The sequence below is a fragment of the Canis lupus genome, chromosome 8, assembly GCF_048164855.1.
Source record: "Canis lupus baileyi chromosome 8, mCanLup2.hap1, whole genome shotgun sequence".
Classification (NCBI taxonomy): domain Eukaryota; kingdom Metazoa; phylum Chordata; class Mammalia; order Carnivora; family Canidae; genus Canis; species Canis lupus.
The window spans coordinates 72100251-72125535 of NC_132845.1; the positions used below are offsets into that span (position 1 = coordinate 72100251).

Genomic DNA, 25285 nt, shown 5'->3' on the forward strand with positions numbered 1-25285 from the left:
TCATAATTAATGCTTGATGTGAACTTTACCATAACAAAAGCAGAAATAGTCCTCGACTGCTTTTCTGAGTATTTCCGTTTCTCCTGAATCGATCTGCATCCTGTTTGTAGGGCAAGGGGGTTTGGCCTCGTGCACCCCCTCAGCAATACCTGTAAATGAGTGATAGGTACAGCGTCAGTATCCAAACACCTGTCTCATATACTCCCTGAATGTCTATGCTTCTGGTAGTGCAAAGATAAAAAGGGGAGAGGGGATGAATAGACATAAAACATGATTTTTTTTTCAAGTAATCTCTACCTCCAACGTGGGGTTTGAACACACAGCCTTGAGATTGTCATATGTTCTTCCAACTGAGCCATCCAGGTGCTCCTTAAAACAAGATCTTCTAATTTAAAAAACCCACAAAGATAGAGCCCTTGGCTGGCTCAGTCTGTAAAGCATGCAATTCTCAATCTCAGGGTTGTAAGTTCAAGTCCCACATTGGGTGTAGAGATTACTTACAAAACAAAATCTTAAAAAAATTGGGGGTGCCTGGGTGGCTCAGTCAGTTAAGAATTCAACTCTTCATTTCAGCTTAGGTCACAATCTCAGGGTTGTAAGATCAAGCCCCTCACTGAGCTCCTTATTGAGTGTGGAGACTGCTCAAGATTCTCTCTCTTTCCCTCTGCCCCTTCCCTCTACTTCTTTTCTCTTCCGCTCCTCTGTGCATGCACTCTCTCTCTCTCAAAAGAAAAAAAAAGCACAAAGAATGTATTTCTGGTATATATAACAGTGATCACCTCTGAAATGAATCTACTGATAAAGAACTATAAATAATTCGACACACAGGGAATAGTAGTAACTCAAAGGAAATGATAACAGAAATATCATTTGCTCTATAGTCTGAAAGTAACAGTCATGTTATGGGAAGACCTTCACCATGGAACAAAAGTAGAGACATACATACAGACATTAAAATTACAAAGCAAATATTATAAACCACTTTTTGCCACCAAATTCAACAACTTAATGAAATCAACTAGTTAAAAATGAACTTGAAAATGAAGTTTACTGAAATAGGCACCAGAAGAAATGGAAAGTACACATAGCCCTATATCTGAAAAACCAGCATGCCAACTGTGAAACTTGAAAAAAATCTGTAATTAAATGTCAATGATTAGAAATTCAACCGGTGGGGCACCTGGGTAGCTCAGTTGGTTAGATGTCTGACTCTTGGTTTCAGCTCAGGTCATAATCTAATGGTCGTGAGACTGAGTCCTGTGTCAGGCTCCTTATTAGTGAGGAGTCTGCTTCTCCCTCTCTTTCTACCCCTCCCCCAGCTCATGCTCTCTCTTAAATAAATAAATAAATCTTTGAAAAATCCAATTGGCAGCTGACAATGAATTGAGAATACCCTTCCTGTTCATCAGTTATACATTCACTGTACTATTTAAAGATTGTTTCATATTTGAATCTATCTTCCTGAGAGTGGAGACCCTAATCTTGGGCTTGGAAACCAATCTGCATTAATCAATTCCTTTCTCCTTGCACATATATATATATGTGTGTGTGTGTGTGTGTGTGTGTGTGTATACACATACATACATATATGATTTTGACATATATAGATATGTATTTATGCCCACATTCCCTCTGACAACTCTTGGAAATATCTATATCTACATCTATCCTCTCTTCTTCCACACTCACATTCACATTACATCCTCTGATAAACCTTTGTGGTTTCTTTTCCTCTTTCTTGGTTCCAGAAAATACTATGATGCTAACTCAATATTTAGTAGATGACCTACCATGGTAGAGATCATCACTATACAAGGTGTAGGTTTTAACACCCTAGACTAGTTTCCATCACATATGGCCACATGTGTTCACTAGTGCTCCTCGCCACTCATAACACATTTAGAGCTCTGAAGATCCCACAGTGATAAAAGGGAAAATGGTTATTAACTCAGAGCAATACCTAACAAGTCCTGAGTTTTTTTGCTTTCCTTTGGAATTGAGTAAAATAAGAATTTTCTTAAAGATTTTATTTATTTATTTGAGATAGTGAGTGGGCACATAAGAGCAGGGGGGGAGGGTAGAAGGGAGAGAGGAAGAATCTCGAGCAGACTCCAACCCATGTGTGGAGCCCAAATCGGTGCACAATCTCACAACCCTGAAATCAAGACCCCAGCCGAAACCAAGAGTCACAAGCTCAACTGACTGAGCTACCCAGGTGCCCCAGAATTTTTTAAAATGTGGGTTTATAAAAGGAATGAAAGATAACTTACTCTATGTTTCTTAAATTTATTTTACAAAACCAAGGTGCTGCTGAGGACACAGTACAAAGTACATTGACCCTGTTTCTTGGACTCATCAGTGTTAGGCAGCTATTCACTGGTATGTCAAGTCAAAAGAGACGTATCAGAGCCATTTTTAAGATAATGCTCAGGACACCTTAGAAAATATTACATAAGTCTTCCCTGTAAAGATTTTAAGAGGTATGAAAACAAAGGATAAAGCTGTTAACACCTACAGTATTTTGCAAAATCCTTCTGTAAATCCATCCTGGCATTGACAAAAGCACGTCCTTTCTCGGTTCCAACAACAAACACATCTGTCTCATACATTGCGATGCAGGCCACTTCTGCCTTGGACTTGGCCAGCTCTTTACACTGAAATAGAAACAAAGAATAAAGTATTATATACCATGGCAGATCCAGATTTTGTAGAGCCTGAGAGGTCTGTTTTAAGAAAAGAACACAGGGGGCAGCCCGAGTAACTCAGTGGTTTAGCACTGCCTTCAGCCCAGGGCCTGATCCTGGAGACCGGAATAGAGTCCCATGCTAGGCTCCCTGCATGGAGCCTGCTTCTTTCTCTGCCTGTGTCTCTGCCTCTCTCTCTCTCTGTGTGTCTCTCATGAATGAATGAATGAATGAATGAATGAATGAATAATTTTTTTTTTTTTTTAAAAGAACACAGGGGTGCTGGCTGGCTCAGTCAGTAGAGCATGTGACTTGATATTGTGATTGTGAATTCGAGCCCCATGGTGGACACAGAGATTACTTAATTTAAAAGAAATACAAGGGGCACCTGGGTGGCTCAGCGGTTGAACATCTGCCTTTGGCTCAGGGCGTGATCCCAGAGTCCCGGTATAGAGTCCCACGTCGGGTTCCCTGCATGGAGCCTGCTTCTCCTTCTGCCTGTGTCTCTGCCTCTCTCTCTGTCTCTCATGAATAAATAAATAAAATCTTTAAAAAAAATAGAATGAGAAAAATCCCCAAAAGAAACAAAACAAATCCACCAAGCAAATACCATAAACATCATAAAACCCAGAGAAAAACCTATTTTATTAACTTATTAACACTAAATTAATATTTTTACTGACCTATGATATTGTGATTTATAAAACAGTGGTCTTCATTCACTGTTCCTGGCACAGAGCTCCTAAAAGCCTTGGAATTTCCTTTTTTTTTTTTTTTTTTCCCTTGGAATTTCCTAAGAGAGCAATAAAGGGGTCTTTTATCAGGACATCTGAGTGGTTCAGCGGTTGAGCGCCTGCCTTTGGCTCAGGGCATAATCCCGGGGTTCCAGGATCGAGCCCCACATCTGCCTATGTCTCTGCCTCTCTCTCTCTCTCTCATAGATAAATAAATAAAATCTTTAAAAAAAAAAGTGGGGGATCCCTGGGTGGCTCAGTGGCTTGGCGCCTGCCTTTGGCCCAGGGCGTGATCTTGGAGCCCCGGGATCGAGGGCTCCCGGCATGGAACCTGCTTCTCCTTCCGCCTGTGTTTCTGCCCCTCTCTCTCTCTCTTTCTATGTCTATCCTGAATAAATAAATAAAATAAATAAAATCTTAAAAAAAAAAAAAGTGATCCAGTAAGTAAAATGTTTCTCTGAGTTCTGCAAGCTGCTCTAGTGAATGAATCAAACCCAAGGAGGGCGGGGTCTTTAGAACTTCCAACCTATAGCCATAGGTCAGAAGCACAGATGACAATCTTGACTTGATGTTAATTAGCATCTGAAGTGCAGGCAGGCCTTGTAGGTTTGAGCCCTTAACCTGTGGGATCTCTCTCCGCATAGAGTCAGAATTGAGTCAAATTGCAGGACACCCAGTTGGTGTCAAAAAATTGTTTGTTGCTTGTCAGAATTGGGTGCAGTTTCTTTACCAGCTGACCTGCCTCTTCTACATGCCTCTTTCCCCTATATTTTTGGCTACAGACTCTTTGCCTCTTCCTATGACAACAATTTTAAAATATTTTCTATAGTGAAAAAAAAATATTTTCTATAGTGAGAACAAAGAGATAACTTAATGTTTCCCCTAATCTGGTTGATTACGTTTTTATTATTGATGTAAGGATGCAGAAAATAAAAATTCATGCATAAGACACACTTCCTGTTATATATAGCATAATTCCTGATAGACAAGAAATCTGTGATATTTACTTTGTGTAGATCCTTCCAAAGATTTCAAAGAACGTGTAGTGTATTTATAAGTGCATATGCTACTTTGGTGAGTCGACCAGAGAGAACTTCTGTTTTGACAAACAGGTTCTCTATTTACAATTTACCTGTTTACTGATTGGAAGAATTTCCCACAGACTAGTTTCTGGCTCTGTACATTAAAAAAAAAAAGAGAGAGAGAGATTTTATGTATTTATTTGACAGAGCACAAGCAGAGGGAAAGGGAGAAGCAGGGAGCCTGATGCAGGACTCGATCCCAGGACCCTGGGATCATGACCTGAGCTGAAGACAGATGCTCAACAGACTGAGTCGCCCAGGCGCCCCTGACTCTGTATATTTAAAACCTGTTTCTCCTTGACTACCCACCTACTTCTGGAGATGAGTACATGTTCATAGCACTGTGACCTCAGATCCCTTTGTGTCCTATTACTGGGTTAGTTGACACAATGAACCATAAGAATATTCCCAGAAACCATGCTCACACTAGGGTGTCTAGCAATAACTTACCCCTACATAGAAATAACAGCAAGCCACATAATAACACTAAACTAAATGTATCCCCAACTGAGCTTCCCCTTTGAAGCCCCAAAGGTACCTGTGTCCACTCCAGTACTGCCTGACACAGGGGATCACAGGAGACAGAATAATCGCCCCCCCACCAAGGTGTCCATGTCCTAATCTCCAGAGCTTGTGAATGAACATATTACCTTATGTAGCAGAAGGGACTTTGTGGATGTGATTATTTTTTGTATCTTGACAGTGGCAGATTTTCTTGGACTATTAAGTGGGCCCATGGAATCACCAAAGGTCTTGACAAGGTACAGAGGGAGGCAAAAGAGGAGGGGTGACAACAGAACCAGAGGGCAGAGCGATGCCCTTGCTGAAAGGGGCCGGTAGTTGAAGAAAGTGGGTGGCCTCTAGAAGCTGGAAAAGTAAGGTACAGATTCTCCCTGGGAGCCTCCAGAAGGAATGCAGCCCCGGTAATTCCTTGATTTCAGCCCTTGACCTCTAGAACTGTCTTATAGTAAGTGTGTGTTGTTTAAAAGCACTACATTTGGGGAACTTGTGATAGTGTCAATCACAAACGGATACAGGGGCTATGGTGGCGAGAAAGAGTAGGATGCAGAAACCTTAACCATTGTGGTTAAAATATCTTATTTAGCAAATTGCACAAACACGCACTGCCGGGGCTTTCCCATGACTAGGGGAGGGGCCAGCGTGAGAGGGGAGAAGGAAGGTTAAGCTTCATTAGCTTCATGGCAAATCTCTCTGTATTTCTATCAAACGAACCAAAAATTCAGCACCTCATCCATCTGAAGTATAGAACCTTATAGAATCTGAAGTATCAGGTGAAGTCACTAATGTTTAGCCTTACTTAGGTCATTGTTGGTAGAAAGGATCTTTCCAAAGGCGGGTTTTTTTCCTCATTATAAAATATCTGTGTTACAGGGGTGCATATTGGTAGAGCTTAGTTGGTAGAGCATGGGACTCAATCTCAAGGTTGTGAGTTCAAGCCCCACCACACTGAACATGCAGCTGACTAAGAAAAATAAATAAGGGCAGCTGGGTTAAGGGTCAGTTGGTTAAGGGGCTAACTCTTGGTTTTGGCTCAGCTCATGATCTCAGAGTCGTGGGATCCAGCCCTGCGTCGGGCTCCTCACTCAGTGGGGAGTCTGCTTGAAGACTCTCTCTCCCTCTCTCTCTGCCCCTTCCTCCTGCACTCTGTCTTTCAAATAAATAAATCTTTACAAATGAATAAGTAAAAATAAAATATGTAGGGGATTCCTGGGTGGCTCAACGGTTTGGTGCTTGCCTTCAGCCCAGAGTGTGATCCTGGAACCCCAGGATCAAGTCCCACATCGGACTCCCTGCATGGAGCCTGCGTCTCCCTCTGCCTGTGTCTCTGCCTCTCTCTCTCTCTCTCTCTCTCTCTCAAATAAATAAATAAAATCTTTAAAAAATACATGTATATTATAAAAATTTTAGCAGATACAGAAAAGCACACAGAAGAAATAACTGGTAATCCCACTGCACAGAATTACACATGAGTCACACTTTGAAACACACATACACACACACACACATAATTTTTACAAACAAAACTGGATTGCACTACTCTCTATAGGATGCCATTCTGCTTTATTTGCTCTTCATTGTTTTTGAGCATTGATAAGTTCTGAACAACATGATTTCTGAATGAATACACAATATTCTTTCCTATGTATATGCTGTAGCTTAACCACAACACTACTGAAAAGTTTTTTTACTATTACAAATCACACTACAATAAATGTCAAGAATGTAATCATTTCTGTCCATGTGTGATTATTTCTGCAGGATGGATTCATACAGCTGAGTCAAAAGGTGTAAATTATTTAAACTTTTTTTTAAGATTTTATTTATTCATTTGAGAGAAAGAGAGAGCACAAATTGTGGAGGGGGCAGAGGGAGAGGGAGAAGCAGATTCCTCGCTGAACTCAATGTGGGGCTCGATCCCAGGACCCTGGGATCACCTGCTGAGCCACCCAAGCATCCCTTTTTAAAGGTTCTTTTTTTAAGCTTCTTTTTCTTTTAAAGATTTTGTTTATTATTCATGATAGACACACAGAAAGAGGCAGAGACATAGGCAGAGGGAGAAGTAGGCTCGCTGCAAGGAGCCTGAGGTGGGACTTGATCCCAGGACCCTGTGATCACGCCCTGAGCTGAAGGCAGATGCCCAACCACTGAGCCACGCAGGCATCCCCTCTTTTAAGATTCTTAAAGCATATTACAAGTAGCATTTCAGAGGGGCTCACACTCCCACCAGAACTGTGAGAGACGTCTTGTCACCTTCCCATTATGAAAACTGAGGATCATTATTTGTAGGCTGGTCTTTGTGACCGGTTTCCCAAGAACAGGACATAGAGGGGAAAAATAGTAACTGGATGACAAAGAAACATGACAACCACTATTTGTGTTAGGGTTTTCCAGAGAAGCAGAACTAATAAAAGTCTCTCTCTCTCTCTCTCTCTCTTTCTCTCCAATATGAGGTTCCTCATGAGGAATTAGCTCATGTGATTATGGAGGCTGACAAGTCCCATGATGGGCTGTCAGCAAGCTGGGGCTGCAGAAGAGCTAGTGGTGTAGTTCAAAAGTCTGAGAGAGGAAAACTGATGGTGTGGATTCTACTCTGAGTCTGAAGGCCCCAGGATCAGGAGTGTAAGAGCAGAAGATGGATGTCCCCAGCAAGCACTTGGGCAAAGAGGGGACTCAACCTTTCCTCTGACTCTGTTCTATTCTGGCCCTCCACAGGCTGGGGGACACCCACCTACAGTGGGGAGCGCTGTCTTCTTTGCTCTGTCCACCAATTCAAGTGCTAATCTCTTCCTGAAATACCCTCACAGACACCCCCAGAAATAATGTTTAACCAGATGTGCGGGCATCCCGTGGCCCAGTTGAGCTGACACATAAGACTAACCATGGCACCACCCTGACCCAGTCACCCAGGTAGGCCTCATCAGTGACAGGTCCCATTGGCGTCATGCGCCCCTGATACAATGTATGAATGGGAGCATCTCACCTCCATGGTCTTTCCAAAACCCCAGTCCAAACAGAAGGCAGAGTCTCAGTGAAACCCAAACTAACAGATTTGATAAAATACCTACCAGTACTCTTCAAGGCCATCAAGGTCATAAAAAACCAGGGAGGACTAAGAAGCTATCACAGACCAGAGGTGCCTAAGGAGACCTGATGATTGAAAGTGGTGTGATGCCACAAGAGGCTCCGGGGACAGAGAAAAGATCTCAGTCAAAATGCAGATGAAATCTGGGGCACCCAGCTGGCTCAATTGGTGGAGCATGTGACTCTTGATCTTGGGGTTGTGAGTTTGAGCCCCATGCTGTGAGTTTGAGCCCCAAATCAAATTTTTTTATTTTAAAATTTTAAAAATTTTAAAATCAAAAATTTTTAAAAAATTGCTGATGAAAATGGAGGAAATTCTGGAGCTGGCTAGTAGTGATGTACCAATACTATCTATTGATTTGGATAAATGTGCCGTAGTTTACATAAGTGATGGGTGAGGAGCATATGGGAGCTCCCTGCAAATCTGCAACTTTTCTGTAAATCCTTAAAGTATTCTTTTTAAAAAAATTTATTTATTTATTCACGAGAGACACACAGAGAGAGGCAGAGATATAGGCAGAGAGAAAAACAGGCTCCATGCAGGGAACCTGATGTGGGACTCCATCCCAGGACTCCAGGATCACGCCCTAAGCCAAAGGCAGACGCTCAACCACTGAGCCACCCAGGCATCCCCTTAAAGTATTCCTAAATAAAAATGTATAAAAAACCAGGGGCACCTATCTGACTCAGTTGGTAGGAGCATGAGGCTCTTGATCTTGGGGTTGTGAGTTCAAGTCCCACATTGAGGGTAGAGATTACTTAAAAACAAAATCTTAAAAAAACAAAAACAAAAATAAAAAACCAAAACTTCTTGGTTCTCAGGGGGTTGGGGGAAGGGCGTAAGGGGAACAATTTTGTTCAAGGAGTACAGATTTTCGGTTGAAGAGGATGAAAAAGCTCTGGAGAAGGATGGTAGTGGTGGCTGCATGACAAGTGGATGCAGTTAATGCCTCTGAACTGGTTAAAGTGGTTAAAATGGTAAATTTTGTGATCTGTATCTGTATATTTTACCGCAAAAAAAAAAAAAAAACCCTCTTGATTTTCCCCCAAGAAAACCTCACAACTCACATCCAATCTGTTGCTAAATACTGTCAACTCTACAGATCATTCTAGAAGCATCACTTCTTCCCACCATTCCCAGCCTAGTCCATGCCACCAAACTCTCCTGTCTGAACCACAGCCTACTAGCCCACTAACTGGTGTCCCGGCATTCCAGTCTTATTCCATGTTAACTGACTGCTCATACAAGCACCACTCCCCCACATGACTCCTTCCCTCAGAACCTTCCAAATCTTCCCACCACACTGAGGAGAAAGGCCCAGAGCACTCCGTGATTTAGCTACCTGGTACCTCTTGAAGCTCACCTCTGCCCCCTTTTCCTTTTCTCCCCCTGCTTCAATGTTACTGAACTTTTTTTTTTTTTTAAGATTTTATTTATTTATTCATGACAGAGACACACAGAGAGAGAGAGGCAGAGACACAGGCAGAGGAAGAGGCAGGCTTCATGCAGGGAGCCTGACGTGGGACTTGATCCTGGGACTCCAGGATCACGCCCTGGGCCGAAGGCAGGCGCTAAATCGCTGAGCCACCCAGGGATCCCGTTACTGGACTTTTTGATGCTCCTTGAAAATACCACACCTGGAGGGCTCAGCTGCTTAAGCATCTGACTCTTGATTTTGGCTCAGGTCATGATCTCGGGGGCATGAGATCGAGCCCTGAGCCAGGCTCCATGCTCAGCATGGAGTCTGCTTGAGATTCTTCTCTCTCTCTCCCTCTTCTTCTCCCTCTGGCCCTCTTCCCCATCTATGCTCTCTCTCTCTGGCCCTAAAATAAAATCTTTAAAAATAAATACATGGAAGAAAATACCACACTTGTTCCCACCTCAGGGTCTTTGCACAATCTGTTCTCACTGAATACTCTGCTCCTGGATACGGGCCTGGCCTACTTATTCCCTTCATCCACATCTTTGCAGAAAAGGCAACTACCCAGAGAATCTCTCCTAGACCACCCTGTCATAACCACCTGTTCTTGCTCCATATCTGTTTCCTGACCCTTCTTTTCTTTATGTTTTAAAAATTTTATCTGAGAGAGACAGAGAGAGGGAAAGAGAGCATGAATAGGAGTAGGAGCAGACAGAGAAGCAGACTCCCCGCTGAGCGGAGAGCTCGACACAGGGCTCTATCCCAGGACCCTGGGATCATGACCCAAGCTGAAGGCAAACACTCAACCAACTGAGCCACCCAGGCTCCCCCCTCCTTTTCTTTATAATACTTATTATATTTACTGATATGAACATATCCACATAGAATTTGTTTATTGTCTGTCTCCCTAGATAGAACATGAGATCATATGGGCAGGACCTTATCTGTCTTTTCAAGGCTTGTGGCCCCAAGGCCTAAAGACCCATCTAGATATGCAAGGCACTTCATGAATATCTGTCATATGAAGGAATGTGGTCAATTCTTTGGTAAAATGTTTCTAGTTCTCTCTTCAAATAGATCCTGATATTTTCTTTGAAAATTTATTCCAAGGTGTTTTTAAAAATTTTTTTAATTTTTTATTTTATTTTATTCATAGAGACACACAGTGAGAGAGGCAGAGACACAGGCAGAGGGAGAAGCAGGCTCCATGCAGAGAGCCCGACGCGGAACTCGATCCCGGGTCTCCAGGATCACGTCCTGGGCTGAAGGTGGCGCTAAACCGCTGTGCGCCACTGGGTCTGCCCTCCAAGGTGTTTTTTAAAAACAGTTTTATCTACTCTCAGATAATCTTTGATAATTTCCATATCTCAAGATTCTTAACTTAATCACATCTGTAAAGTTCCCTTTGCCAAATAAGAACATTCACAGGTACCAGGGTGAGGATAGGGACATCTCTAAGGGCCATTATTCAGTTACCCCTGGGACGCTTTCAAGATTTCTCTTTACATTTGGTTTCCTTTTTTTTTTTTTTTAAGATTTTATTTATTTATTCATGAGAGACATACAGAGAGAGGTTGAGACACAGGCAGAGGGAGGAGAAGCAGGCTCCATGCAAGGAGCCCAATGCAGGGCTTGATCCCGGGAATCCAGGATCATGCCCTGAGCTGAAGGCAGACACTTAACCACTGAGCCACCCAGGCATCCCTGGTTTTCTTTTTTTTGTTTGTTTGTTTTTGTTTTATTTTTATTATCCCTGGTTTTCTATGGTTTAAATATGATGGGTTTAGGGGCACCTGGGTGGCTCAATTAGTTGGGTGTCTGCTTTTGGCTCAGATGATTCCAAGGTCCTAGGATCGAGCCTCACATGGGTCTCTCCGTTCAGTGAGAAGCCTACTTTTCCCTCTGCCCCTCCGTGACCCCACCGCTGGCTTTGCTCTCTGTCTCAAATAAATGGATAAAATCTTTTGTAAAGATTAAATAAACAAACAAACAAACAAATAAATAAATATGATGGGTGTAGGGCCATGTGTATCTGTGTGCGCATATGTACATACACACACATGTATGTGAGAGGGAGCTATGTGTGTGTGGTATATGGTCAATTAACCCAATAATCTTCTTTAAAGAAAGAGAAAAATGGATCAATTTGTTTATTTTTTCTGGTCAAGGATCCAATCCAGGGTCACAGTTTCTACCTGAGTGAGCTCTTCAGTCTTTTGTGTTTCCATCTGGAATGGTTCTCCAGTCTTTTGTGTCTCCTGCAGTTGACATTTACTCGAAGTTCAGCCCAAGGGGCAGCCTGGGTGGCTCAGTGCGTTGAGCTCAGGTTTTGACTCTTGGTTTTGGCGCAGGTCATGATCTCAGGTTCATGGGATCCAGCCCCACGTCGGCTCTCGGCTCAGCAGGGAGTCTGCTTGTTCCTCTCCCTCTGTCTGCCCCTCCACTCACACTTTCTCTTGTTCTCTCTCAAAAATAATAAATAGAGGGCAGCCTGAGTGGCTCAGTGGTTTAGTGCCGCCTTCAGCCCGGGGCCTGATCCTGGAGACCGGGATCGAGTCCCACATGGCTCCCTGCATGGAGCCTGCTTCTTCCTCTGCCTGTATCTCTGTCTCTGTCTGTCTCTGTCTCTCTCTCTCTGTCTCTCATGAATAAATAAATAAAATCTTTAAAAAAAATAGATAAAATCTTAAAAAAAAAAAAAAGTCCACCCCAGTTATTTTGTAGAACATCCCTTAATTTGGCTTTGTCTGGTATTTCCCCATTAGATTCAGGTCAGGTGTTTTTGGCAGGAATGTCACAGCAAGGGCGAAGCCCCTTCCCGAGCATCCCATCAGGAGGCACATGATACTGGTCTGTCCCATTACTGCTGATGGCCACTCTGATCACTTGATTAAGGGGGCGTCTCTCACACTTGTCCCTTTTATAAAGGTGTTGATCTTCCCTTCCTTTCTTTTTTTTTTAAAGATTTTTATTTATTTATTCATGAGAGACACAGAAAGAGAGGCAGAGATACAGGCAGTGGGAAAAGCAGGCTCCCTGCAGGGAGCCCAATGTGGGACTCAACTCACAGGACCCTGGGATCACCATCGAGCCAAAGGCAGATGCTCAACCACTGAGCCACCCAGATGTCTCTGATTTCCCTTTCTAATCAATAAGTATTCTGTGATCAGATACCTTGAGGTCATGTACATTTCTCACCAAGTTTTCACCCACAAGATCCATTTTACATGGTGGAGCTAAATAGAGGCATATAAATGGACTATTAGCTTACCTCCGCATTTACAGCAAAACCATTCTCAAGGAAACAGAGACATCCTTGTTAAATTTTCCAATCTGGAAAGCTCACATTGATATAATTACATCCATAACGTAAGAAGTGCCTTTTTTTAAAGATTACCTGATGAGCCCGCAACCTCTATGAAGAAGAATATAGTTACACAGACAGGGACAGTGAAGTGTGGCCCAGCTGTTATTTCGACAGTGATCCCACTAGGGGACATTTTTATAGAACTGCAGACCACCTCACCATGGATTCCAGAGCAGACACAAGGAATGTCACCACCATCCTGCTCTCCGAGGACTCCTCGTTTTCCATAGGTAGGGCAGACACTGCCACTTGGGCCATGATCCCTGTCCAAGAGAAGTAATAAGAAAGTGAGCGGTAGAAATCCAGTGTCCTCCAAGCACATGTTTAGAGCTGCAAGGTCCTCACTGATAACCCACTTCCAACCTCCCTTTACAGGTAAAGAAACTAAAGACATAAAGTGGTTTGGGGTGCCTGGGTGGTTCAGCTGGTTAAGTGTCTGCCTTCAGCTCAGGCAGGTCATGACTGTAGGGTCCCAGGGTCAAGTCCCACATCAGGCTCCCTGCTCAGTGGGGAGTCTGCTTCTCCCTCTGCCCCACCCTCTGCTCATGCTCTCTCTCTCACTCACACACTCTCTCTCAAATAAATAATTAAAAAAAAAAGATAAAGTCTCTTCCCAAGATCTCTGGTAAGTAATGCTAATTCTCATGAAGCATGTTTTCCATCAAACCTAGACATTGTCTCCTCATAAAATAAATTCTGGTTGTTTGCTGGAAAAGCACAATTAACCACCTCCTGGTTGAGGAGGGGAACACTGATCTGATGATGTTCCATCAGACCCCACACAGGAGTGCCTGACACTAAATTCCAATTCCCAAGTACAAAAGAGAGAAGTGAGAAGTATGCTAAAGGTGAGAAGAGACAATCCCAACTTCCTTTTCCCAGTAGGATTTCTCTGGTATAAAAGCTCACTCTAAATTCCTCCAAAGTCTAAATCAATGTAACATCCCAAAATGTCTTTAGAAAAATTTCTCCAGCACCATAGAAAGGATTTTTAGAAATAGAGAATGCAAAAGAAATGCTGCCAGCTATGTCATGGCCCCAAAGTGGCTGGCTTAATTATATTTGTAAGCAAAAGAAAAATTAACAGATAACCCGGATACTCAGATGAAGCCTAAAGATGGATCTAAGGGAGTGAAGTATGGTGGTTGTATAAGGTTATTCAGAGATATTCACAAAGGGGGTGCCTGGGTGGCTTAGCGGTTGAGCATCTGCCTTCAAGTCAGGTCGTGATCCCAGGGTCCTGGGATCGAGTCTCACGTCAGGTTCTGGGCAGGGAGCCTGCTTCTCCCTCTGCCTGTGTCTCTGCCTCTCTCTCTGTGTCTCCCATGAGAAAATAAATAAAATCTTAAAAAAAAAAAAAAAAGACTCACAAATGTTTCTCTCTCAGTGCTTTGATTCCTTGCCCACCTGAATGCTATGTGGCCATGTGCCTTGCCTTGGGCAGTGACATCAAGGGAGTGACATCACTTTCAGGCAGAGGCTTTGCAACACTCCCTGTTTCTCTGTAAAATCACCACCACTATTCCCTACGGGACAGTTCCATCAACTGTGGTTGAAGAAACCATGGCATAGACACTACAGCCAGCTCACAATAGTCCTTTAATGAAGCAAGAAATAAATCCTTGCTTCTGTAATCCACCGCCACCAGGCGGTACTTTAAACCACAGCATACCCTAGCCAACGTGCTAGTAGAGCAGCCTGAAAAGAGAGTCTAAAAAAATGCCACTATCTCAATTCTCTGAAAACACTTGAGGATGCCTTAATTAGATTTATACTCTTCCTGAGAAAGACCATAGCCTAGCAGAGTCATTACAATGCAAATTGCTTTGATTAAAAAATTTTATAAGTTGGTCTCCCTATTATGAAATGAATGTGAGAGAATGGGACTTCATAGCAAGCATGACATGGCCACAAACAGATAAATACACATTCTTCAATTTGAACGTTTTTTTTCCCCTTTTGTTATTATTATTTAAAGTAGGCTCCATGCTGGGCATGAACCCATGACCCCAAGATCATGACCTGAGGTGAGATCAAGAGTTGGAAGCTCAACTGAATGAACCATGTGGGTGCCCCCAATTTGAAGCTTTTAGATAATTATCTTAAAATAAAAACTTTGACTCTCGTTATCATACCAATATTTGAGAATGAGCAGAAGTCTGTCATTATAAACTACTTATGTGGGGGTAGTTTATAAAATGAAAAGAAAAAAAAAACCTAGGACATGGCCTTTTATGTCCTTAAAATAACCTCCAAGAGGCCTCATGATGAAGCAGACCAAAAAGCAGTCAAAGTGGGGCACACATCCCTGAACTCAAACATTGTTCATGTCTGCAGATTTTTTTCAACAAGAAGAAAAATGGTCAAGATGATCATTCACTGTCTCCTTTTAAGTACAGGGAAGTTAAAAAAAAAAAAAGTACAGGGAAGTTTTTATTATAAATATTCGTTAGCTGGGTATGTGAATGGCTCAATGGCTCAACTGGTTGAGCATCCAACTCTTGATTTCAGCTCAGGTCATGATCTCAGGGTCCTGGGACTGAGCCCACGTGGGGCTCCACACTGGGTATGGAGCCTGCTTTTAAGATTCTCTCTCTCCCTCTGCCTTTCACCATACCACCTCGCCCCTGCTCACCCCTCTCAAAAAAAATTCTTTGCAACTGCTGTAAACCAGATCCTTACTGGGATTACATTTCATTTCTTTAAATCCCTGTTCATGTCATTAAAAAAAATTTTTTTAAGATTTATTTATTTCAGGGAAAGCATGTGAGGAGGAGGCATAGAGAGAACAGGGGAGAGAATCCTCAAAGCAGCTTTGCCACAGAGCCCATCATGGGGCTTGATCTCGGGACGTTGAGATCATGACTAAAGCCGAAATCAAGAGCTGGCCATTCAACCGACTGAGCCACCTAGGCACCCCCTAAATTTTTAAAATCAAGGCATAATTTATGGAAGCTCACTTTTTAGTATACAGATCTATACATTTTAATAAACATGAAGTCAAGTAGCCACCACTAAAATCAAAGTATAGAACATTTCCATCACCCCCAAAATTCCTCCATGCCCCTTTGTACTCGATCCATAACCCCATCCCAAACCCTAGCAATAACGATGTTTCTGTCTCTAGTTTTGCTTATTCCAGAATGTCATATAAATGGAATCCTACCCTGTATTGTTGCTCTGTTAGTTGTTTATTCTTTTTACTTCTGAGTATTTATTTCACTGTAGCGATTCAATGGTTATTTATCCTTTAGCCAGGTGAGGAACATCTGAGCTGTCTGCAGTTCTTGACTATTATGAACAAAGCCACTATGACCATTCACATACCTGTTTCCATTTCTCTTGGGTAAATGCCTAAGAGTGAGATTGCTGGGTCATATGAGAAGTATGTATTTTAAACTTTATAATAAAGTACCAAACTGCTATCCAAAGTGACTATACCATTTTGGGTTCCTATCGAAAATACAAGAGAATTCCCAAGTGGTGATATTACTCTGTGGTCTGAATTTGCATTTTCTTAATGACTAATGATGCTGGGAAGCTTTACGTGTGCTTATCTCCCATCCTTATATCTTATCTTTTTTGGTGAAAATGCCTGTTCAAATTTTTGTTCATTTAAAAACCGGCTTATTTTTTCTTATTGAATTTATAGAGTTCTTTCTATGTTCTTGACATAAGTCCCTTATATGTGGTTTGCAAAGTACTTTCCCTTTACCGTCCCATTACCAGGATGACTGATAAAACTTAATGAAGTCTTAGGATTACAATGTATCTGGGCTAACTTTATTTTGATTGTAATACGGCTGCTATGCAGGCTATTTTTGTTGATAGGAAATATACACTGTTAAGTACTTCAGGAATAATAGAACACCAGGTTCATGGGATCCCTGGGTGGCGCAGCGGTTTAGCGCCTGCCTTTGGCCCAGGGCACAATCCTGGAGACCCAGGATCGAATCCCACGTCGGGCTCCCGGTGCATGGAGCCTGCTTCTCCCTCTGCCTGTGTCTCTACCTCTCTCTCTCTCTCTCTCTGTGTGTGACTATCATAAATAAATAAAAATTAAAAAAAAAAAAACATCAGGTTCATAATTTCTCTCAAATGGTTCAGAAAAAATAAAGTTCTTTGTACCATACTGGCAACTTTCCTGCAAGTTCAAAATTGTTTCAAATTTTTAACAATTATTTTTAGAAATTGACTATACTCTGTATCAATTATTTGTACATTTCTATTTCCAAAAATTGTATGGTCCATCCACTGGGCTATGTAATTCTTTTTTGGGAAAATCAGTCTCTAGAATGCATCATTAAGAATTCAGATTAGGGGTGCCTGGATGGCTCAGTGGTTGAGCGTCTGCCTTTGGCTCGGGTTGTGATCCTGGGGTCCTGGGATAGAGTCCTGCATCAGGCTCCCTGCTCAGCAAGAGGTCTGCTTCTCCCTCTCCCGCTCTCCTGCTCATTTTCCCTCTCTCTCTCTCTCTCTAAGAAGTAAATAAAAAATCTTAAAAAAAAAAAAAAAGAATTCAGATGAAATTCTTTCATAAGAAGGGCACGACTTGAAACAATTTTTATTTTATGCAAAGTAAGTGTACTGAAACTAGAGCTTTCACTCCAAAGTCCTGTCTATGTTTTCAGAAATCAGCTGCATTACCTGATTGAAATAGAATTATTTTCCCATTGGAAGTTACAGAAATCTCACAAAGATTTTAAAATGAACCTTTAGATATATTGAACAGGTGTTCAATTTTTATCTAAGATAAAGCAATAATGTATTTATTTGTTATTAAAAAGGATCAATATGGGTAAATTTGCATTGTTTTAAAAGTAAAGTAGGGCTCAAAACACTTTAATAGATTATTGCTATTGTTTAAAAATTTTACTAAGATGGGCTCCTGGCTGGCTCACCTGGTAGAGTATGCAACTCTTGATCTCAAGATCATGAGTTCAAGCCCCATGTTACTGTGGAGACTACTTAAGAAAAAATAAATAAATCATGGTTAAGAAACTGATACTTGGGGGATCCCTGGGTGGCGCAGCGGTTTGGCGCCTGCCTTTGGCCCAGGGCGTGATCCTGGATACCCGGGATCGAATCCCACGTGGGGCTCCCAGTGCATGGAGCCTGCTTCTCCCTCTGCCTGTGTCTCTGCCTCTCTCTCTCTCTCTCTCTCTGTGACTATCATAAATAAATAAAAATTAAAAAAAAAAAAAAGAAACTGATACTTGGGACACCTGGGTGGCTCAGCATGCTCAGATGCTGGTTGAGCATCTGCTTTTGGCTTGGGGTGTGATCCTGGGGTCCTGGGATCGAGACCCGCATCAGGATTTCTGCAGTCTCCTCTCTGTCCTACTGTGTCTCTGCTTCTCTGTGTGTCTCTCATGAATAAATAAATAAAATCTTAAAAAAAAAATGATACTCTTGGGACACCTGGGTGGCTCAGTGGTTGAGCATCTGCCTTTGGCTTGGGTCGTGATCCCTGGGTCCTGGGATCAAGTCCAGCATTAGGCTCCCTGCAGGGAGCCTGGTTCTCCTTGTCTCTCTGCCTATTTCTGTGTGTCTCTCATGAATAAATAAATAAAAATCTTTCAAAAAAAAAAAAAAACCTGATTCTTGACCACCATCCTTCAGAGTAAACTAACTCAAACACTTTTTGGGTTTTTAAAAAAGATTTTATTTATTTGAGAGAACAAGCAGTGGGGAGGGGCAGAGAGAGAGGAAGAAGCGGACTCCCTGCTGAACAGGGAGACAGATGTGGGGGCTCCATCCCAGGACCCTGAAATCATGACCTGAGCCTAAGGCAGACGCTTAACCCCCTGAGCCACCCAGGTGCCCAATCAATCAATCAATCAAATCTTTTAAAAGAGGTGCCTGGGTGGCTCAGTCAGTTAAGCCTCTGCCTTAGGCTCAGGTCATGATCTCAAGCTTATGGGATCCAGCCCTATGTTGGACTCCCCGCTCAGTGAGGAATCTGCTTGTCTCCTCTACCTCGGCCCCTCCCCACCATTCATACTCTCTCTCAAATAAATAATCCTAAAAGAAAAGAAAAGAAAACAAAACAAAACAAAAAAATAGATGCCTGGGTGGCTCAGCAGTTGGGCACCTGCCTTCAGCTCAGGTCGTGGATCTGGGATGGAGTACCCCATCAGGTTCCCTGTGAGGGGCCTGCTTCTCCCTCTGCCTGTGTCTCTGCACCTCTCTCTCTCAATCTGTGTGTGTGTGTGTGTGTCTCTCATGAATAAATAAAACCTTTAAAAAAGGGCAGCCCAGGTGGCTCAGTGGTTTAGCGCCGCCTTCAGCCCAGGGCATGATCCTGGAGACCCAGGATCGAGTCCCATGTCGGGCTCCCTGCATGGAGCCTGCTTCTCCCTTTACCTGTGTCTCTGCCTCTCTCTCTCTCTCCTCTCTGTGTATTCTCATGAGTAAATAAATAAATAATCTTTAAAAAAATAAATAAAATCCTTTAAAAAATATTTTATTTTTAATTAATCTCTACACTCAACACAGGGCTCGAATTTACAACCCTGAGATCAAGAGACATCAAGAGATGTATGCTCTACTAGCTAAGCCAGCGAGGCACCCTGAAAAACACACTGGAATCACACGTGGGTGTTCTGAAATGTTTGTATTGAGAAAGCCCAGAGAACTGAGACCATTTAAGGCACTGGTATATTCCAGGCTCCCATCTCCTGCATGTCCCTCACTGGAATGACAGAAAGTGCCTATACATATATAATTTTTTTTCATTCATTCATTCATTTAAAGATTTTATCTATTCACTAGCATGACTGGAGGGGGGCGAGCAGAGGGAAGGGGCAAAGCAGACTCCCCCACTGAGCGTGGAGCCCAATCAGGACTTAACCTGAGGACCCTGAAACCATGACCTAAGCCAAAGTCAGATGCCCAACTTGAGCCACCCAAGCACTCCCTACGATATTTAAATAGTGATTTTTCTCATTTCTTTTTTGCGGTTCAACCATGATTAAACTCTAAGTTAAATGCATGTATGGTACAACATCTCTATTATTGTGTCGTCCTTGCAAAGGGGCCACGCTAATCTTCTCTGTATTGTTCCAATTTTAGTATATGTGCTGCCAAAGGCGGCACCATTGTATCTATTATTTTGCACAATTCCTCACATAGAGAAGCTTTAACAAAGCCTTCCTCTAAAACTCAAAAGTTAAAAAATAAATAAATAAATAAATAAATAAATAAAACTCAAAAGTTGCTTGACTGACATCTGTTAGCACCAGTAGGTACAAGTATCATGTCTGTTAATTATACCAAAGTAATCCCTAAGAGGACTGTGATGTCAAAACTCTGGTTTATAACAGAGAATAAGTAATATGCACAATAAAGCTAGGTGGAACTAAAAAATATATTATTAGTTGGTATCAACTGTGCTACCAGCAATGACAAAAATGAGTGTTGCATAATTATTGTTTTGTTGCATCCTTTACTTTAACAACAAATGGAGACAGGAGCCTTGTCTTTTCTATTTTATGACTTAGAACACCCTGTGCATTAATGGAACATCAAAAATAATGAAACATGAGGGCACCTGCCTGGCCCAGTTGGTAGAACGTAAAACTCCTGATCTTGGGGTTGTAAGTTTGAGCCCCAAACTTGGGTATAGAGATTACTTAAAACAAAATAATGAAACATGATTAGAAGATGGCCTGAGGTCTCCCACCCTGAGAATATTTTCCTGAGGGAAAAAAAAATCACTGCATTGTAGCAAAGCTAAAAATCTTTAACAGGGAGAGCTTATACCAGAGTAAAATCCCCCAAAGCCTACAGGGTGATTCACTTTTTCTATTAAAATCTAATACATAAGCAACATTCATTTGGATCATAGGATTTACACAACACTTAACTTTTTGCTCTTTTATTACTTTTTTTTTCTTTTTTTTAATTTTTTTATTTATTTATGATAGTCACAGAGAGAGAGAGAGAGAGGCAGAGACATAGGCAGAGGGAGAAGCAGGCTCCATGCACCGGGAGCCTGATGTGGGATTCGATCCTGGGTCTCCAGGATCGCGCCCTGGGCCAAAGGCAGGCGCTAGCTAAACCGCTGCGCCACCCAGGGATCCCCTTTTATTACTTTTTTTAAAGTTTATTTATTTAAGCAATCTCTACACTCAATGTGGAGCTTGAATTTACAACCCCAAGATCAAGAGTAGCATGCTCTTCTCACTGAACCAGCCAGGCACCCCAACTTTTTGCTCTTTTTAAGATTGGAGATATAAACTAAAAACAAAACAAAACAAAAACCCTTTCAAATCTTAAATAGTTTCCCCAGCAATCCTTGAGGATTATCTGTCTCACCATTTCAGTGTAACATTTTACTAATGATAAGTAAGCATTCTGAACGGGAGTCAACAGGCCGTGATGGTATAGTGGTTAGTACTCTGCGTTGTGAACAGGAGTCAACAATCTGCAGCCTGTGTGTCAAATCCAGATTGCCTCATATATTTGTCAATGAAGTTTTATTGGAACACAGCCACACTCGTTTGTTTGTATCTCAGCTGTGGCTGCTTTCCTGTAAAGGCAGGGTTGCATGCATGTGACAGAGACCATATGTCCCCTAGACCAAAAATATTTATTATCCGGCCTTGCACAGAAAAAGGTTGCCCATCCCTGATCTAGTGTTCATTCCCATCACGTCCAACGTTCAGCATTTGCAATGTCAATAGGCTCCATTTATCAAACTTCTCACGTGTTGAGATAGGGGCCCAGTTTATTTTTCAAACTGTTCCTAGGTTTTCCTTTCCAAAGGTGCATTTTTCAGGTGTGCGAGGCCTTAATTTTATTTAGTCCCAAGGTGCCACCTTTTCCACAGTCTGGGCCACAGAAATGTATGGAGGAGGGAGTTAAAGGTACAACTTCCAGTCATAAAAATGTAAGTCCTGTAAGTCCTGGGGCACCTGGCTGGCCAGAGTGAAATTCTTAGGCTTGAGTTTGAGCCCCACGTTGGGTGTAGAGATTACTTTAAATTTTTTTTTTTTTTTTAATCTTGGGACACCTGGGTGGCTCAGCATTTGAGCATCTGCCTTCAGCTCAGGGGATGATCCCAGATCCGGGGATCCAGTGTCGCAATAGGCTCCCTATGGGGAGCCTGTTTCTCCCTCTGTCTATGTCTCTGCCTGTCTCTGTGTGTCTCTCGTGAATAAATAAATAAAATCTTTAAAAAAATAAAAACGTTTAAAATCTTAAAAATCAATCAATAAATCAGTCAGTCCTAGGGATATAATGTACCGCATGGCAGTTATAGTTAACAATACCATACCGTATGTTTAAAAGTTGCGAAGAGAGGGACATCTGGGTGGCTCAGTTGGTTAAGTGCCTGCCTTTGGCTCAAGTTATGATCCCAGAGTGCTGAGATCAAGTCCTGTGCAGGGCTCCCGGCTCAGTGGGGAGTCTGCTTCTCCTTCTCCCTCTGCTCCTCCCCCCACTGATGGGCTCACACTCTCAAATCAATCAATCAATCAATCTTTTTTTTAAGATTTTATTTATTCATGAGAGACACGGATAGAGAGAGAGAGAGGCAGAGACAGAGGCAGAGGGAGAAGCAGGCTCCACACAGGGAGCCCGACGTGGGACTCGATCCTGGGACCCCAGGATCACGCCCTGAGCTGAAGGCAGGTGCCAAACCGCTGAGCCACCCAGGGATCCCCTCAATCAATGAATCTTAAAAAGTTCTCATCAGGGACTCCTGGGTGGCTCAGCAGTTGAGCATCTATCTGCCTTAGGCTCTGGGCGTGATCCCGGAGTACCAGGATCGAGTCCCACATCCGGCTCCCTACATGGAGCCTGCTTCTCCCTCTACCTGTGTCTCTGTCTCTCTCATGAATAAATAAATAAATAGTTTTTTAAAAATAAAAGTTCCCATCACAAAACAACAAAAATCTGTAACTACACAAGGTGATGTTGACTAAACTAGTGGTGTGATCATTTTGCAATATATACATATATTAAAATCACTATGTTGTATACCTAAAACTAATGAAATGTTATATGTCAATTATATTTCAATAAAACCGGAAAAAATTTAAATTAAAAATGTTGTTTTTTATTTTTTTAATTTTTATTTATTTATGATAGTCACAAAGAGAGAGAGAGGCAGAGACATAGGCAGGGAGAAGCAGGCTCCAGGCACCGGGAGCCTGACGTGGGATTCGATCCCGGGTCTCCAGGATCACGCCCTGGGCCAAAGGCAGGCGCCAAACCGCTGCGCCACCCAGGGATCCCTAAAAAAGTTTTTAAAGATTTATCCTTTTAAAGATTTTTATATATTAGAGGGAGGGAAAGCACGAGCATGCATGAGTGGAGGGGAGAAGCAGTGGGGGACAGAGAAGTAGACACCCTGCTGAGCAGAGAGCCTGATGACATGGTGAGAGATCCCAGAACCTTGAGATCACAACCTGAGCTGAAGGCAGATGCCTAACTCACTGAGCTACCCAGGCACCCAAAGATTTATTTATTTTAGAGAAAGAGAACGGCGAGTGGGCAGGCTGGGGGGAAGAGCTGATGGAGAGGGAGGGAGAGAGAATCCTCAAGCAGACTCCCCTCACCCCCCAATCCAAAGCCTGATACAGGGCTGGGTCCCAGGGCCCAGAGATCATGACCTGAGTGGAAATTAAGAATTGGCTGCTTGGGCAGCCCTGGTGGTCCAGCGAATTTTTAAAAATTAAAAAAAGAAAAGAAAAGAAAAGAAAAGAAAAGAAAAGAAAAGAAAAGAAAAAGGGAAAGGGAAAGGGAAAGGGAAAGGGAAAGGGAAAGGGAAGGAAAGGAAAGGAAAATTGGCTGCTTAACAGACTGAGCCACCCAGGCATCCCCAAACCAGAAAAAAGTGTAAAAGAACAACAGCAAACGTCAAGACAACAAGCTATCTATCCCCTAATTATCAAGGAGTATGGAAGAGAACTAGAAATAATTCGTATTTTCAAGGTCATAAATTTTTAAATTAAATTTAAATGATTAACAGATCGTCTAGAACTTTAGCTTAGTCAAAATAAACCCATAAAAATTTAAAACTATGTCTTGAGCACCTGCTATTTGAGAACATATTCTGTTCCCAGGAAAAGCACCGGGGAACAAAGGTGAGTAAAAGCCACCACCGCTCCCAAGTGAGACAGCCCTGCACAGACACGGCAGGTCACAAAGGCAAAACGAGGGCCAGAAAACCCTGAAACGGTCCAGGGCACGTGGAAACAGACTCGGCAGCTGCAGCGCCTAAGACCACGTGAGCATCCGTTCCAAGCTGGGCAGCCTGGGATCAGGGAAGGGAACGTCCAGGAGAAGACCCAGGGCTGGGGCAGCTGACTTCAGGGGCTGAGCCCGTCCCATCGCCCCGGCAGGTGACCCCTGCTGCGACCTGGCACCAGCTCTGTGGGGTTTGGTTTGGTTTGGTTTTTTAAGATTGCATTAATTCATTCATGAGAGACACAGAGAGAGAGAGGCAGAGACCCAGGCAGGGGGCGGAGCAGGCTCCCTGCGGGGAGCCCGACGTGGGGCTCGATCCCGGGACTGCAGGATCAGGCCCCGGGCCCAAGGCAGCCGCTCAGCCACTGAGCCACCCAGGCGCCCAAACAAATAAAACATTCAAAACTAAAATGAAACGGCGAGGCTCGGGTCTGACGCGCGGAGAGCGCCGTTCCTCCGAAGCGGTGGGGGGCCTGGCGGGGGCCGCAGCCTCCCAGCGGCCGCCCCGCCCCGCCCCGCCCCGCCCCGCCCCCGCCCCCGCAGGAGCGCCGCACGTCCGCCGCAGGAGCGTGACCTCTCGCGCGCGCGCCCAGGGAGCCGGAGCCCGCGGAGCCCGCCCCCCGCCCCCGCCGCCCAGCCAATCAGAGCCGGCCAGGCTGCGCGTCCGGGCGCGCGACCGCTGTCCCCGCGGCGGGGCCTCCCCGCCCCACCCCCACTGCGGGCCCGGCCCGCGGGGACGGCGATGGGGGCCGCCGCGCGGCGTCCGGGGCGCCTCCCGTGGTGCGCGTGGACGCCGCCTCCCCAGCCCGGCCTCCCCTGGGCCAGCGCCGCGGGCGGAGACGGTCCCGGGAGAGGCGCCCGCTGCTCATGGCGGCCGCGGCGGGGGCGGGGGCGGGGTACGCACCTGAGGTCCCCGCGGGCGGACGGCGCCGGGCGGACGCGGGGTCCGAGGGCTGGGCCGCCGGCGAGCGGCGGGGCGCGAGGGCGGCGGCCGGGGCGGCGGCGGCGGGGGCGGGGCGTGGGCGCGGCGGCGGGGCCCGCTCCGCGCTATCCCTCCTTTTTCTCTTTCTTTCTTACCCCCCCCACTTCTTTTTTTTTTTTTTTTTTTGGCTTCCTGGAAGGCGGCCTCCACTCGTGTGTCCGCAGCGCCCCCAGTGGGAGTTGCCGTTTCCGGTGCTGTCGGAGCTGGAGGAGTCGG

General features: G+C 43.8%; 1 protein-coding gene and 1 non-coding gene across 11 annotated transcripts in view; both read right to left on the reverse strand.

Moving 5' to 3' along the window:
- The window catches only part of LOC140639096 (general transcription factor II-I repeat domain-containing protein 2), a 66688-nt gene that overhangs the window by 30818 nt on the left and 10585 nt on the right, over window positions 1-25285 (reverse strand). For 7 of the 10 annotated variants that reach the window (XR_012035946.1, XM_072837532.1, XM_072837530.1 and 4 more), the window contains exons 1-4: window positions 24992-25077; window positions 13051-13154; window positions 2516-2654; window positions 30-149 (exon numbers count right to left, since the gene is read on the reverse strand). Coding sequence is in view for 9 of the 10 variants with exons in the window: in XM_072837532.1 (XP_072693633.1) it covers window positions 30-149; window positions 2516-2654; window positions 13051-13149 (358 nt within the window). In the remaining variant the exon portion in view is untranslated. Of the gene's footprint in view, window positions 1-29; window positions 150-2515; window positions 2655-3072; window positions 3203-11719; window positions 11768-13050; window positions 13155-24991; window positions 25078-25285 lie in introns of those variants that run through there. The other 3 variants (XM_072837531.1, XM_072837526.1, XM_072837529.1) reach the window with 3 other exon arrangements.
- On the reverse strand, window positions 19883-19989 carry LOC140639217 (U6 spliceosomal RNA). Its single transcript, XR_012036009.1, has one exon. It is a non-coding gene; the product is annotated as a U6 spliceosomal RNA (small nuclear RNA).